Raw genomic sequence first — 17,706 nt, 5'->3', positions numbered from 1 at the left:
CATCAATTACAACGCCCAAGTTTCGTGCCGATCTAGTTGGGGTCAGTGAAATTGAGTCACGCTGGATGTTAATCTGTTGGGGAATAGCTGTTTTAGCTGGAAACACCAAAAACTCTGTTTTTGAGAGATTAAGCTGAAGGTGCCGATCTTTCATCCAGGGTGAAATATCCTAAAGGCATGCAGAAATCAGGTGGGAAACACTAGAGTCATCAGGTGGGAAAGACAGGTAAAGTTGAGTGTCGTCTGCATAACAGTGATAGTCAAATCCATGGGAGCGAATGGTATCACCTAAGGAAGTGGTGTAAATAGAGAAAAGCAAGGGTCCTAATACTGATCCCTGAGGCACACCTGTGGTGAGGTCATGGGACTTAGATACCTGTCCCTGCCAAGACACGTTATAAGAACGCCCTTTAAGGTAAGATTCAAACCAATCAAGAGCTTTTCCAGAAATTCCCAGTTCAGATAGTATAGATAGGAGAATGTCATGGTTAACAGTATCAAAGGCTGCAGATAAATCTAGTAGAATTAATACTGATGACTGAGCAGAGGACTTAGCTACTCTCAATGCTTCAGTCACAGACAGAAGAGCAGTTTCAGTAGAATGACCACTCTTGAAACCAGACTGCATAGGGTCTAGTAGATTATTCTGATGAATAAAGTCACAAACTTGCTTGAAGACCACTTTCTCCAAAACCTTTGACAAGAAAGGAAGAAGGGAGACAGGCCTGTAGTTCTTCACCTCAGTTGGATTAAGTGTACTTTTCTTTAGCAGAGGTGTAACCCTAGCCTGTTTAAAAGAATAAGGAACTATTCCAGAACTGAGTGAAGCATTAAATACATGTGTGATTGCTGGTAGAACAGCGGGTGAGATAGACTGTAGAAGAGTGGATGGGACAGGATCTAATGGGCATGTTGTTGGACGACTTCGCTGAAGCAATTGAGAGACTGCTTCCTCATCAAGAGGAGAGAAAGAGTCCAATGATGCGGTCATACTAACACAAGGCAAAGCCCTCCTTATAGGAGCATCAAACTGAGCACTTATTTTAGCAACTTTTTCAGTGAAAAATGTTGCAAAGTCATCTGCTGACAGTGAAGTAGTTGATGGGGGTGGTGGAGGATTGAGAAGAGATTTGAAAGTAGAAAAAAGTTTTCTACTGTCAGTGGCGCTCTCAATCTTGCTTTGATAGAATGCCTTTTTTGCAAGTGTAACAGTGGATGAAAAGGATGACAGCAAAGACTGGTAGTTACTAAGATCATTTCCATCTCTGGATTTACGCCATTTCCTCTCAGCAGCTCTAAGTTCCTTTTGTACTGAGACTATACTGTTCGTCAGCCATGGATGACGAGGTTTAGAACGAGTAGGTCTTGAGGAAAGAGGACATGCTGCATTCAGACAAGATGCCAGTGTAGAGCAGAGAGTCTCTGTAGCGTCATTAACCTCAAGTGCCAAGAATGAGCTAGGAGTAGGTAAAGCAGATGTTACTAATGTTGCAAAATGGTCGCTTGAGAGGCTTCTGAGATTACGCCGGAACGAAATTGTCGGAGGAGGAGCTGCTGGGTTATCCAAGAGACACACAGAGAATCTGATAAAGTGATGATCCGATACATGTAATGGATTAACCAAAACGTTGTCTGTATTACAGTTACGTACCAGAATTGAATCAAGATCTTTACCAGCCTTGTGAGTAGGAGGACTGTGGACACGTGTGATATTAAATGAGGAGAGTAAGGACAGGAAGTCAATTGAAGACAAGTTATCCAAATGAATATTAAAATTGCCAAGGATTAATAATGGGCATGCATCCATTGGAATAGCAGACAGTAGAATGTCCAACTCATTCACAAAGTTCCCAAGTTGTCCTGGAGGGCGATAAATAACCACCAAGTATAATTTGTATGGCTCAGTTATCATGATGGCATGATATTCAAACGAGTTGTGGCCCTGAGCAGGCAGCAACTGTGTAAACCTCCAATCATCAGAGACGAGAAAGCCTGTCCCGCCTCCTACCAGACGAACGACTGGTATGCGAAAAAGCATAATTGGTCGACAACGCTGCAGGTGTGGCAGTATTCTCTGGCCTAATCCACGTCTCTGTAAGCGCAAGCAATTGAAGCGATAACTGTGAGGCCAGAGCAGGAATGAAGTCCGCTTTATTCACTGCAGATTGGCAATTCCACAACCCTACAGAAAAAGTAGGACAAGCCTGCTGAACTGATTGTTGCCTTTCAACACCAGTTCGCTTATTAACCTGACCAGGTACAGGGATATGTTGAAGGCACATTATTAGAAGGATTGTCAGCTAACAAGACAAGGTGAGACAAGAGTGAAACTTATCTGAGAGGTGCCTTGCTTGTGTCCTTGCTCGGTGGACTCGTCGCAGGTAGACTCGATTCGTCTTGATGCAACATGGTGTGAGGTTTAACAATTGAACCCAGTATGAAACCTCAGTAACTCAAACAGGATCGGCATTTCAAGCATAGCATAAGGAAACGAATAAGTGTCCATGGCGCCGTTGAGTTCGGATGACTTTCTGGTTGCACTGCTTAGACTGTTTTTACTTTTTTATATTTTATTTATTTCTCCATTGATCATTTATGACAGTAGAATAGAGTACAGTAGAGTGGCCCTCTATAGGCGAATACTGACCTAGCAACTTTCTATGGTTAATTTTGATGCACATGTCCTCATTCAATGGTAACGTTGCAAACGTATTGTAACATCGGCGCACAAGACTTTGCGTAGCGTTCTCCCACGCAGGGCATGCTGGGATGCGGGAGCGAACATTTGGGGTTTATGTCTGTATTTCTCCTTAGTTTTGAGTGTAATGTTAGCGTCTTTATTGTAACATGTTTCCCCTTTAGTTCTCCCTCGTGTGTGATTCTCTTTCTGTGGGGGGCTGCGTCCACCCCGTATGTGTAGCGTGTGTGTGTACTTGACCTGCTCCGTGTGTATTGTGTTCTGGGTCTGTGTCCCTGCTCTCGTTCTCAGCTAATAAACCTTTTGATTGGACAACTGTGTGTGTTGCCATCAAATCGTTACAGTATGTTACCTCAGACTTTTAGGAAAATCTTAGCTTCAGGCGTTTTGTACAACTAACTGAACTGGCCTCTTAGTATGCATCTTTCTCCTTTGTTCTTCACTATCTGCTCTTGGTATTTTTTTCATGTATCTGAAGATTTCTCTTTGATTTTTGTCATTCACTCACAGATGGACACTATTTACCCTTTTTTTATGATCCATAGGTGTTGAGGCTTTGAAGATGGTGACTCGGCGTTATGTTCGGAAACAGAATAAATGGGTTCGAAACCGCTTCCTCAAGAGTGAGTGACCACAGTTTTTTATTTTTTATCCTAACCCCTCACAGTTGATCACTGATCTTTCTCATTCCCCAACCATGATTCTAGTGTACTGTAGAAAAGTACTAAATTCAATATTTCCTTGTGTCTTACTATTTCCTGGTGAATTTCATGTACTGGTAATTTTGTCCTCTTCTCTGGTCATGGCAGATGATCAAGGGGTTGTACTGTAAAGAGTGGGGTGAAGTGCAGAAAATATGGTGTGTCTAGATATCTTTGATGGATAGATGAAATGTGTATTTGTCCATTTGGCAAGAAGTGTCTGTTGGTGCTCCAGGAGTGTTGTACTGTATATCAGGGGCGGAGTGGGGCACTAAAATCCACCAGGAAAATTATGACTGAAATTCAGAAACTAGGGATGCACGATATATCGGCGGCCGATATATTATTGGCCGATAAGTGAAAAAATGCAAAATATTATTATCGTTCCGATGACAGAATTCCGGCAGATAATTTGGCCCGATATTTTTTTAAAGCCCTAATTTTCCAAGTAGGCGTATGTAAGGCCCGTCTGGCTACACTGACCTAGTACTCGAGATTGGTTGTATTTCACCATTCTAAAAAGATCTGTGTATCTGCGTTGAACCTGTGCAGCCCAAAATCCTCTCGTGAATGATCCTCTGTTTATCCTAAGCAGAGCATAGCAGACCTCAGCCTACCTAGAGCCGTCTTGTGCTGGTGTGTACTCGGAGATGTATTCGGGTGTGTTTGCACTTTACCGCGCTAGTTGGGGAAACAAATAAACACTCTTCGGTGGGACGAGTAGTTCTAAGTTGTATTTTAGTATTATATTTGCATTTCGTTTGCTTGGGTTTTGTATTATTACCGAGAAATGCTAACCAGCCTGCTTCAGTTCCAGACGGGTCATCATTATAAGTTAGGTTATTAAAACCTTCGGGGCTAACCCCTTTCATTTCTGCTGCCGCAGGTTGTGCAGAGTAGACGAACAGACGATACAGTCCGAGGAGTTGCAGCTTTATTAAGTTACGCGCAGTTGAAAATAAACATAAGTTTCCCTCACGAACTCTGATTTGGTCGCAATAGCTTTTTCCCAGCCTAGTTTAGCCGTTTATCTGCGTTGAGCCTTTACTCAGAGTCCGTCTACGGAGAGCCTCCTCACTCTCTATTAATCCCATACATACCGAATTTAACTGCAGTTCACCTGAGTTTACCTAGATGCCGATCGCGGGCGAGTCCAAAATACATGGGGTCCTATGGAGCTACATGGCTAAATGTATTGTTTTCACCTATTTAACGACTGAAACCCTCAGATTTTATTTTATTTTTCGCAAAATGGACATGAATTATCAATTAAAAGTGAAATAATCCAGGAGTCAAGTCCTTATGTTTTCTTACAGGTTGGGTCGTTGTTGCCCAGAACACGCTAGCATTGTGCTAATGAATGACGTCATTGACACATTTGAAAGGCTTTTTAGAACAATTAAGTGACTTTAAAAAATATAATACTCAACCAAGTGTATTTTCTTTGCCTCCCCTTTCGAATACAATATTCAAATTACTTGAAAAAAAATTATATCCTGAGAAAAGTGGATTTTGAGGGGTACAGCTCCATAGACCTCTATTCATTCTGGACTCGCCTGTGAGTGCCCTCATATGGAACCACAGAAGGTACTGCAACCAGTTCAGAAACCGGAAGTTTTCCGAGAGTGGAAGTTCTCCCCTTATTAGACATTCTCTGCTTTACTCCAAAGATATGAAACGATTCATACACTGTTGCTGGCCACTCACTTCCAATTCACTGATGTCAGGTTCACTTAAAGGAGCCACGCATAGGCCTAGGCTACAGCTATTTTGTTGACTGCTGTACCATTGAGGACTATTATGATTTCTTATGAGTTACACAGAAGAGTTTGGTAATCAAGTTAATGCACTGACTGCACAAACAGTCATTTTCTATACATGTTCTTTGCACTTACAAAGGTAAACCCCTTGGAAATCGGAGGTGAACCATACGATACCATTGCTGTTTTTAACGGGTAGTTGAACTGTTGAGGATCAATCATAACAAATAAAGCATGTTAAATTCAGTAAATGCTATTTCACGGTCTCTCCTAATTCCTATGATTCAGCAAATGATTTTTTTTTTTTTTAAGATTGACATTGACCCTTTTTTAAGGAAACAGAACTTTTAAAAAAGTTGTCCAGTTTTGCTGGACATACTCAACATGGGTGCATGGTAGGATGCGCAATATTGCCTCTTTGCCTCTTATTGTGCTTTTTGTTACTCTTGAAATTTTTCAACTGGAAATAATTAAAACATGCTCTGTGTCCACAGCTGTTATTGACCATGTTATTGATCTTCTGCTCTACAGGGCCTGGTTCTAATGTGCCTCCAGTTTATGGTCTCGATGTGACTAATTTGTCACAATGGGAGGACACAGTCCTCAACCCTGCTCTGTGTATCCTAGAGAACCTTCAGAAGGTATGTCTGTGTGTACAGTAAATGTTTCAACTCCAGGATAAACGTTTTTTTTTTTTGTTTTTTTTTATATCTAGTGTTTAGCATCATTCAGTTCCAAAAACATACAAATCCAATAGCCATCCAAAATGTAAAATTGAGACTATGGTAACTTTTCTAAAGTGTCCCCGCACACTGTAAAAGACAGCATGGATCAGCACAGGACATGGAGGAATATTACAAATAGTCTCTTGATCTCTGTCAAACCCAACAGAAGGAAAATGCTGACAAAAAATCGTTTTGGTCTTTGTATCTATCATTAAAAAAGCAAGGCAGTTTATAGATTTCATTCACATTGGCAATTGTAACTAAATTAGTGCTTACGTTTCTACACCACCTATTTGAGCAGGGATGCTCCGCCTCCACTCTTTAAGTTTGCCTGGCGACAATGAGCATCTGATAATACCCTTGCCAGGTTCTATGCGATGTGACGGGTTCTGATGTGGCTTTGAGTGTGCTCTCGGCCTCTCACACCTAATTCACCACCAACCATGTGGGGATTCCGCTGTAGTGCTCCTAGAGGTGCTGTGGTATGTGTCTCCAGATGTATTGATGTTGCGCCACTGTAGCACAACTGGCTACATCGCCCATACCACATTTGGGTCCAAGTGCCCACGTGGACCTGGGCTCGAGTCTGACCCGGGTCATTTCCCAGTCCCACCCAAGGGGGCAGGCGAATTCCCGGAAGTAGAAATGCCAATGGAGGCTAGAGGGCAAATCTCTTCGCTAACCCCCCATAGAAGCCCATTCATTTAGGATTGTTTTTGAAACAATCCATAACTTCATAACATATATCCTATGCCGACATTGTAGCTTCTGTATTATCTACATAAACAATAGAAGACAAAACAGGCTCAACTACCTCGTACGTAACATTGGGTTCCCGTGAGAAGAACATTTAGCATGTCCGGTTGTAGGGAAGCTAACTTTGACGTAGTTATGCCCGTCGCACCGTAGGGAGATAACCGTATTGTTTGGATAAGAAAGTCCGGCCAGCACAGAAAACTGTTGAACAAAGCTTTGTAGCCTACAAGACCATTGTATGTTAAGTTGAAGCATTACATAGAAGCAAGTAAACCTAATGAAAAACGGCACTAACATTAATCATTTCAGAGGTTTTTGATGGATTGACAGTAGGTTGGAAAAGTAAAAAGAAGATTGGCTATAACTTTTTTGTTTTGTTTTACCATTGACTGTGTTTGACGATGATCATGTCTGGTCGTTTCAACATGAATTCGACTTGATATAACTTGTGAGAAAGATATTATTAATAATAATAATAATAATAATAATAATACATAAATAAATGTTTAATTTTGATGAGTGAAGGCGAAGGAAGCATTATAAGAATTTCTGTATGAACCATCTATCAGACGAGTTACAAGATTCAGTTTGATGGCTAACGCCACAAAGTTAAGTGTGATGGTGATTTTGATACCATAGATTTAATAGAGACCCAGTCAGACCAATAGTATGAAAAATCAGGAACAGAGTTTATTTACAATGATGCGCATCAAGGGAGAGACAGCATGACTTCACCTAAAGATCCATCAGCTGCTCTAACTAGACAAGGAAATAGTTAGAGTTTAAGTATCCTTCCAGGCTGACGGGAGATGGGACATCCCATCTCACGTGGACTACACTGAATCAGACTCTGATTAGTGGCAGCCTGGCAATCCGGAGCAAATAGCTACTGACGCAGCCATGCAGAACAGTGAAACACTACAAAGTCATAATATTCCTGCTTATCTCTAAACACAGTCACACAGAGATATACACAGGGACAGTACAGATATCATACAGTCATTACATAGAATCATACTTTTAGTATCAAAGTGACCCACTAATGAGAAATGCAGAACATTAAACCACATATTGGAATATTGGACATAATGCAGAACATTAAACCATATATTGGATTATTGGACATAATGTTCTATTCCACTTTCTCTCAGTCCCCCTTTTTCAGCCTTTATGGCTGGAACATTTAATCAAACTAGAAATGCAATTCCAAGGAATTACCAGTGCATGAAAATGCTAAAGTTGTGATGTAAAATATCATGTATAGTTAAAACAGATAATACAGAGATGGTTACTACGGTGATGCTAGGATAGACATGGTGGTTGCATAGCTTAATAAAAGTTGATAGTTTAAAAGTAGACTGTTTAAAAGCTGAATGTAGATAGTTTAAAAGTTGTTGATAGACAGTAGATAGTTTAAAAGTTGTTGATAGACAGCTAGTTTAATAGATAGTTTAATGATAGTTTAAAAGTAGACCGTTTAAAAGTTGAAGGTAAATAGTTTAAAAGTTGTTGACAGACAGAAAGTTGAATGAATGTTGATATTCAAATAGTTTAACATAGTTAGCAAGCTAGCATGCTAGTTAGCATAGTTAACATAACTGCTAAACATAATTAGCTAAGTTAGCTAAGTAACATGGTTAACATAGTTAGCATGCTAACATTGTTAGCATGCTAATTAGCATAGTTAGCATAACTACTAAAATGATAAGCTTGGTTAGCTAAGTCACATGGTTAACATAGTTAGCATTGCTAACATAGTTAACATGTTTAGTAAAACTGCTAGAAAATGTTAGTTAAGTTAACTAAGTAGCATGGTTAGCATGTTAGCATTGCTAGCACTGCTATAAAACATCAGCTAAGTAACATGGTTAGCAGAATTAAAAATCTTAGCATAACTGCCAGCAAACATTAGAGCCATTCCAACTTTCAGTTATCGTCAAATATCTACCTATACACAGCCATTAACCATGTTACTTAGCTAACTTAGCTAATCATTTTTAGTAGTTTTGTTAAAAATGTTAACTAGCATGCTAACCATGTTATTTAGCTAACCTAGCTAATCATTTTTAGCAGTTTTGCTAAAAATGTTAACTAGCATGTTAGCATGCTAACTATGCTAACCATGTTACTTAGCTAACTTAGCTAATAATTTTTGCAGTTTTGCTAAAAATGCTAACTAGCATGCTAACTATGTTAACCATGTTACTTAGCTAACCTAGCTAATCATTTTTAGCAGTTTTGTTAAAAATGCTAACAATGCTAACATGCTAACTAGCTACAGTGGGTAGGAGTCATAGTTGATAAAGTGTTGACATAGTTGATGACAAGTTAAAAGTTGTTGATAGACAGCTAGTGAATGTATAGTTAAAAGTTTAAAAGTTGAATGTAGATAGTTTAAAAGTTGTTGATAGACAGCTAGTTTAATAAATAGATAGTTTAATGATAGTTTAAAAGTAGACTGTTTAAAAGTTGAATGTAAAAAGTTCAGTAGTTTAATGGGTTACATTGTTTTACAGTGGATTATTGTAGTGAGGACTTTTATTTTGAAACAGTTTTGGGCAGAGGAAACAGTTGAATAGGATGTGTAGTCTTAATTGACCGATCCCAAGCCCCTCCTCCCATTGTCAGTCCCATAGTTACTGTTGCTAAGTCGGACAAGTTTGCAGAAAAAGTGTGCGAGAACGCGTGTTCAACATGGGGACGCAGCACCCCCATTTAGCCTAGTGCAACAGTGTATGCTGGATTTCTGGGCGTCAAGTAATATTGATATATTCAAAAAACAGAGGTCAGAAAGGCCTTCAGTATGCAGAAGGACACATTCACAATGTCCGCTGTCATCAACGAGGTGGAACACCACAAATTGAGGACAAAAAAAATCCGGTGTCGTGGATCTTAATGGGGTGCATGTTAACTGGATAAACAATTAGCACGTTATTCGGAGCAGGTATATCTTATTTGCTGCAGATGTGACTCTGATTCAATAAACAGGTCTTTGCGAACATATGGTGTTGACGTGTCCATAACAAAATCTAACCATATTTCGAGGATTAGTAAGACGGGACCAAGTGTTGCAGATCCAAGTTCACGCAACTTGGGAGAGTGACTAGCCTGTTAAGCAGCTCATGTTGGGGAGGTGGAGAGATAGCTTCTCTTCGGTAGGCCGAGAGTCTACTTATTATTTTGAATGGCTGCTTTAGAAGGAAGAGTTCAAATAAACATGATACAAGTGTATTTAAAAAAAGAACCCACTCCGAGTTCAAACCCATACCACGCATGACATCTATGTCCTACCTAGGCTATCTGCAGTTTGCAGACGTGGTTTGTCTTGCACTAGACTTCATCATTATGCTATAATTAATTTAAACGTGGGCAATGTAGTAGGCTAGGTCTAATATTGGCGATTTCGAGACTGCATAGCCTATAGCAAGGCATAGTTTTGAATCAGCACATGATTCGATCTTTAGAAGACATTGTCTATCTCTCGTTCAGCAATCAATAATGCATCGCAGTAGGCGACTATTATTGCGTTTGTTGAAAAAATGATCATTAGCCTATTTCTGTCAACAGTCTTCTATCCCAAGTTAAACATGGCAATGTAGCAAAGCTGAAAGTATGTTCTTGATGTGTGTAAGGCGATACGTGATTGAAGGTGTAGCCTTTTGCGCGTCTTCCAATCGTGCGAGTTCAGTTCCTGCAAGGTAGGTATATTTTTTTGCGTAGGCTTATGTTGTCGTTTCATCAGTGTGTTTTTGTGTGTAGTTATGAACACAAATAAAGGGAACATTTTCGTACACACTCAGATTTCTTTACTGAAAAGTAGCAGCCTATCCAATGTTATGCAAAGTTAGGCCTATGTGTGTTAACGTTTCACACGGTCAGGATATCGGATGTCACTTCTACAAGTATCCCAGGCTTATCTTTGAACCTTTTTGAGCTCTTTAGTTATTTAGTTACTTAGGCTACTCGCAAAAGAAGCATTATAGCATTCGCATAACTGGCGTATTGTCATACAGAACGGACACTAGAAAATTCAAAATTGACCGAGGTTGACCGAGGTCCTCCGAAGTCTCATTGTGACATAGTAAAAGAGGGCGGGGCTTGGGATCGGTCAATTGACCCAGATTGTATGCTTAAAGCCTGAGGCTGCAGGTGGCCTGAACACCTGCCATAGGATTCTAATTGCTTAACGGCCGTATTATGATGTCACAATCGGCAAAGTCTATGGGGATTTTTAAAAAGTTTTTCTTTAATAGTTTAAAAAGTATAAAAGTTTCAAAGTTGAAAAGACATAGCAGCTTTGTCCGTTTGAATACCTACGTTACAAAGTTTGAATGAAGTTTCTAAGTTAAACTGTTCAAGAGAAATAGCGTACGGAAAAAGTGGTAAGCGGAATAATAACAATAAGTTGCCTAGGAAGAACAGTACAGTGCATTTTCATGCACTGTAATAATGTCACTATATAAAATATAAATGATTATACACTTGTTTCATTAAAGTTAGTCAGATCCAAATAAGCAGGTACATGATTAGATATATGATTTAACTGATTTCTTCATAAGTCATGAAAAATAATAATAAGTTCTGAATCCAATACTCTCAAGTGTGAGTCTGCGCAGTACGATGGGAAGCCAACTGAAAAAATGTTCAATTTGTGTCAGTGTCCTTCCATTGAAAACAACGGAGTCTGTTCGTCCATTTCTTTTACTGTCTATGGTCCCACCCTATCTTTCTCTCCCACTCACTTCCTGTCAGTCTCTGGGCTTACAGTGATAGAAAAAGTTGTGAACGTGTCATGGCATCTTAGACCAAGAACCATCTGTAATCAAGTTCCTTTACTTAACTGAGATCATCTCACCTCAGCACTCCTTTTTATATTTAACCACTTAGCATACAGTACCATTTTCCAGTTTGTAACAAGTCACTGTTTTGCACAACAGTGAGTTATACTATTGTAGCCTGACGATTTATGTCTTTATTTTGGGGGATGGGGGGTGTGTGTGGGGGGGTTATGTCTGCCAAAATGTATATTATGATTACGGCCTTGGGCCCAATTTCCCTCAATCAGTTGTAAGACCATCTAATATCAATACTTATCTGTCCAAAGCTCATTTTTTTGTCATTCAAATTAAATAATTATACTGCCATTTCTCACACTTTTGTAACAGGGAGCCAGAGCTAGAGGAGTTAATTTAGCTGTTTTTAAAATTACTTTAATGACTTCAATATTCTTTCTGGCATTTGTTCTTTGTTACAGGGTGAGAAGCCTTTGATTGAACCACTGAGGCTTGAGGGGTCAGGACAGAAGAACAAGAGGAGCCACCACACGTGTGAGCTGTGTAAAAAGATCATCATTGGAGACCTGGAGTGGAGTGGTAGGCCTATTACACACACACACACACACATGAATATTATCAGAAACAGAAACTATCAGATTGATGTATAGAGTTATATGGCATGATGTTTTACAGATTAGTCTTGAGTGCTCCTTTCCAGGGAATACTGAGGAATATGTGGTTGTCCATTCAGAATATTCTTTTTTTTTACCTCTCTAGCTCATTTGAAGTCTAAAACCCACCAGCATCATGTCAGGAAGAAACGGAGATCAGAAGCCACCTCAGATCAGCAGTTGCACCAGCATGCTCACCAGTCATCAACAGAGGTTTTTACTCAAGCAAGGCCAATCCCTGGCCCTGAAAGAGCCACGTCCGAGGAAGACACACCATAGCAGGCAAGTGGAAGCGAGCAGCTACAATGTGGACCACAGATGATGATAATCTACATTGTCTGTGTGGCTGTGGTGTGCAGAGTGTTGCAATACACGTTTGTGTCATGACATTTTTGAGACGAGAGAATTGAAGAATAGAACTATCAGCATCTCTTAAATGAGGTTGTAAATTCTGTAGCCAATAAAGATCTAGCTCTTTGTGCAGACCTTGCTCTTGTCAACTACTACCTCAAATTATTATTGTTATTATTTTAAAAGTAATAAAGGATTAATAATATAATGTGTTTACACAATTATACTCAATTTCTTTTGGTAATTTCATATATGCACAGAAGGGGTGTTAAAATCCTTGTTTTGTAGAAGAAGGGTATTCCACAGAGGCCAATCAACAGCCAAGCCTATTTAACATTACACAACATGACGCAGGATATATCGACATCGATGTATAGCTAGTGGTATTCCCCAAGGTGGCACATGTTTTACTCTTGCACAGTACCACAGTGCTAGTCAGTGATGTACAAGTTGATCCGAGTTAAGCAGGGTGCCTGCAGTCACCCGCAGTTACGATTCAGAGAAAAAATATTTGTAATGATATTCGGGTCATTTGCGAGCAGGTCAGTTAAAATAAATGAAATATATCTAAAAATGTATAAAATATCATGAGAAGGCTAACATTAATATTTAACTCAAATATCAAAAAAAAATCATTGGCTAAATAAGCAGCATGAGATTGCCACATAGGTGACCTGTGTGATAGGAGAATGGAGATTGAGACGGTAGAAAAGCTGAAGATGGGATACAATAAAAAGACAACTTTAATAAAAGCAGAGTATAGGAAGTATTTGGAGAGGTAGTTAAAGAACATGACAGCAGTGTTGGTTATGCTCTATGCACTTCTTGTGAAGTCATTATGTGTAGTATGACGGCCACAAAACAGACACGACCAAAATGGCTCATCCCAAATGCGGCACTGGTAAGCCCTCCCAGCCAATAAAGTAAATGAGGTCTGTGTGGGGGGACGGGGGATGTACGTGTGGGTGTGTGTGGGTGTACCTGTGTGTAGGGATGGGTATTGTTAGGATGTTAGCGAGACCAATACTGCTTATCAGGTTCTCATTGATACTCTTTCTCTCCATAAAAATAAAAGACGACTACACTTTTGTCTAAAAGTGATATGAGGACAAAGGGATAAAAGCGAGGACACCTGCAAATGCACTTGTGTTTTCTGCTACAAAGTTATGGGGGGGTGTATGTATGTATGTATGCATGTATGTATGTATCTATCTATCTTTCTTCCTTTCTTTCTTATACATACATACATACATACACACACACACACACACACACACACACACACACACACACACATACATACACACACATACATAGATACAGTACCCTCCAGAATTATTGGCACCTCTGCTAAAGTTGACTAAAAACCGGTATACAAATAAATCTGTTGGTGATTTATTGTCATCTCACAATGAAAAAAATCCAACCTTGAAGGGATTTATTTTGAGAAAAAGGAAAAGGAAGAAATAAATATTTTGAACAAAAACACATTGCTCACAATTATTGGCACCTATGATCTTTACCTTTTAAAATTATTCTTTCACTATTGTCCTTTTATGCTTTTAGTTGTTATTACTGTTTGCTTTTGTTTATGTAAAGCACATTGAATGACCTCTGTTGTGTATGAAATGTGCTATATAAATAAACTTGACTTGACTTGACAAAGGTTTTATGCCACTTATCTTACACATTTGGTAGATTCAACAGAGAACCATTCCTGTGAGAGTAGGCCTGTGGAAATCCACTGCAGATCCACAAATCAAGCTAGGATGAAATATGAAATATGCGTAGCAATTGCACCTGAAAAACAATTGCACCTTCAAACACATAACAATCCCACATTGCATGCTGCGCCTTTGCGACTACTTTGGAGGACTCGGATGATACTGAAAAGTATTCCACACATGTTTTTCACACTGTGGTAATCCACCGCGGTAATTAAGATAATTACAAATCTAAACAGTAATTGTTATCGTCGAGAATTTTATTGTGGTTTACCGTTAACCGTTACATCCCTAGTGTGTGCATGTGTGTGCGTTAGTGCGTGCGTGCGTGTGTGGGTGCTTGTAGAAATGTAGTAAGTGCATTTTAATCATCCTCTACCGGCTACAGACCGATTGGTGTACAGTCACTAAATGTACACAAATGGATTTATTGTATGGACCCCTGCAAACGGTATTCCACAAAACTTGGCATGCGTTCAGATGGTGTCATAATGATCATACACTTCAAATTTCGTGCCGTTTTGAACATGTCAGCCAAAGGTACCTGCGATTACAATGCCTCATTTTTGCTTTTTCATTTTTAACTAGGTGGCGCTATACCCCAAATGAGTGGTTATGGAATGGGTTGAGATGGCCCCTTTAGACCAACATATAAAAAAACTTTGGTCATCCTAGGCCCTACGGTTCTAGAGGTATTCACAGAAAACTGTGTCTGCCCTACCCTTCTTTTGGGAGCTCTGGTGTGGCGGGTGGGCGACGGATCAAAATGAAAATCAACGGTGCCGTGTCATCCTTGTGGCGTTACATACCCAACAAGTTTCCTGCAGCCTCTTTCAGTGTCCCGGGAATTGTTGACACAAAATTACTGAAGAAAGAAAAATAATCTGGAAGAAAAAAACTCTGACTAAATCTATATGACTAACTCTGACTAAACTGCCCTTGATATTGTGTAATGTTGACCGCCACGCTAGAGAAGAAAGAGACATTTTAGCTATGAATGGGATGTTGATTTTCTAAAGAACCACAATATGTCACCTTCACTGGCCTCATGTAATTCAGTGGAAAAAGAGTAGAAGTTCATGACTGTACCTGTAGGGAAACAACATGGGGTCTGTTTTTAAATGATAACAATTTTTGTTTGGGACCAAAACACTTATTGCTGATGACTGTAGTGATGGTGATGCTAGAGGTTATCAGTGAACTGAAAGTTCCACTTACAATTGGCTACTGTTCTGATATTATCCATGCAATCCTCACAATTACAATTACAAAACAGCAATTTATTTTCAATGTAATAACTCCAAATTGAATGTAATAAATGACAATAAGTTTATTGTTGCACAAAATGTACAAAATAACAAGCAAATGGGCAGCAGCAGCACCCCCCCAACCCCACACACACACACACACACACACACACACACTCACACACACCTCATCTGTGTTTGACAGAACACGAGTTGAAAATCTGAATCTGGAACCCAGGACTATGGCATGTCTGCTGGCGCAATCCAGATACATGGTTCTGAGAGTCACATACCCAACACATACCCAATTAATTTCACAGAACAAATAAAAAATGAATTAAAAACACTTTAATTAACAAATTAATTTACACATCTTATCAGACCTTTTGCAGCATGCCATCTAGAGATGTATACAGAATATGCCTCTTAACATATCCCTGTATAGAAAATATATGATCAAATGAAGTGGGACTAAGGACTACAGCCATCCAAAGTACAGTACTGTGTCAAACTCTCAAACTCTCATTTTGAAAATCACATAATCTCTTATTTCAAATACTCACATGTCAAATGTCATGTAAAAATTGCTTCATACTAAAGGACATATCTCTAGTTAATCATAAGCACATTTGTTTTTTTCTTTAGCAGACCTCTTATTTGCCTGATGGAAATTCCTTAGTTGCCTGATTTCTCAGAGCTCTCCCTTATTTACACCAAAATGTTACACAACCTTCTGCATGTGTATGGGTGCGTATATATATATACAGTGGGGAGAATAAGTATTTGAACCCATGCTAAAGTTGACTAAAAAGAGGAATATAAAATAATCTGTTAGAAATTGATCTTAATGCCTAAATTAAAAAAATGAGTACAAATCCAACCTTTAAGAACACCAATTTTAGTGAATGAAGAATGTATCGTAAATAAATAAATACATGTTCTTCCTTAAAATACAGGGGTAATAAGTATTTGACCCCTATGTTAAATTCCCATAGAGGCAGGCAGATTTTTTATTTTTAAAGGTGCCATGTGTAAGAATTAAGGTAAAAATATCCAAAGAAAATTGAGCTACACGCATCAAAAGAATGAGAAGAAATAAGGGCGATGATGTCATTAAAAAAATGACAAGGTATAGTGCTGCAGAGATATCAACCTGAATTAGCATGCTAAATTACTAGCCACAGCCCGACAGGTGTATACTCTGGTTCAAGTACATCCACAAGCCGTGCGAGTTATTCGTGTATTGCAGTTTGGCTGGCAGTTATGTTGCCCGCATACCGCCTCCCATGGCCGAAACTCGTATTATAACACCTGGCGGGCTGTGGCTAGTAATTTAGCATGCTAATTCAGGTTGATATCTCTGCAGCACTATAAGCACAAACCAGCTAATAGACTAAATAAGTGGCCTTTAAAAATGAAAAATCTGCCTGCCTCTATGGGAATTTAGGGGTTGAATACTTATTACCCCTGTATTTTAAGGAAGAACATTTATTTATTTACGATACATTCTTCATTCACTAAAATTGGTGTTCGGGTTGGATTTTTAATCTTTTTTTTTAATTAATTAAGGCATTAAGATCAATTTCTAACAGATTATTTTATATTCCTCTTTTTAGTCAACTTTAGCATGGGTTCAAATACTTATTCTCCCCACTGTATATGTGTGTGTGTGTGTGTGTGTGTGTGTGTGTGTGTGTGTGTGTGTGTGTGTGTGTGTGTGTGTGTGTGTGAAAGAGAGAGAGTGATGAGCATATCCTCTTCAGTAGATGACTCCTTCCATTCTTTCCATTCACAGTTCTATGGCTAAAGCTGACAGATGTAGATGTTGGTGAAGTGTTTTTCCCCCCATATAGTTCATGGTTTTCACAGACATTTGTGTTTATGTGTGCAACTGCATAGGTTGACGGAAAGAAAGTTGACTCAACCTCAGCAGCACACAGTGATGAAGCCAGGTGGAGGTGCTGCAGACTCAGCCATGAGACTCAGGATATGCATCAGCCATAGGCAGGTGTTCACATAGTAATGACTTTAAATTATATAATGTGTCAGACTAGTTTAACCTTTTGATTTAAAATACACCTAGCTGCTGCTAGATTTACCATTTTTGTTTTATTTATTATTTTTGTAGGGGATAGACTGCCGTTCAGGACTTATGAGAATCTCTAATACAAAGTCTTCACTAATTCTGTAATGTGCTCTTTTGAGAAGGTTACAGCAATAAAACAGCAACACAAATTTAACTTCATTAAAGATGATTATGCTTTTCTTTGTCTAAGATCTAGCATGACAAGCTGGTAT

General features: G+C 39.1%; 1 protein-coding gene across 1 annotated transcript in view; it reads left to right on the top strand.

The window, feature by feature from the left end:
- Nucleotides 1-14,096, top strand: part of trit1 (tRNA isopentenyltransferase 1) — a 56,777-nt gene extending 42,681 nt beyond the window's left edge. Inside the window, exons 8-11 of the mRNA XM_076302385.1 lie at nt 3,244-3,321; nt 5,691-5,800; nt 11,895-12,012; nt 12,193-14,096. Coding sequence (XP_076158500.1) covers nt 3,244-3,321; nt 5,691-5,800; nt 11,895-12,012; nt 12,193-12,365 — 479 coding nt within the window. The 3' untranslated portion in view covers nt 12,366-14,096. The remainder of the gene's footprint in view (nt 1-3,243; nt 3,322-5,690; nt 5,801-11,894; nt 12,013-12,192) is intronic.
- Nucleotides 14,097-17,706: the final 3,610 nt, after the last annotated feature.

This window comes from Alosa pseudoharengus, unplaced genomic scaffold (genome assembly GCF_046254945.1).
Source record: "Alosa pseudoharengus isolate Yale_2024_CS ecotype anadromous, Long Island Sound unplaced genomic scaffold, YU_APseudo_1.1 YU_APseudo_1.1_scf_23, whole genome shotgun sequence".
NCBI classification, from domain to species: domain Eukaryota; kingdom Metazoa; phylum Chordata; class Actinopteri; order Clupeiformes; family Clupeidae; genus Alosa; species Alosa pseudoharengus.
This window is presented reverse-complemented; position numbering and strand designations above follow the sequence as displayed.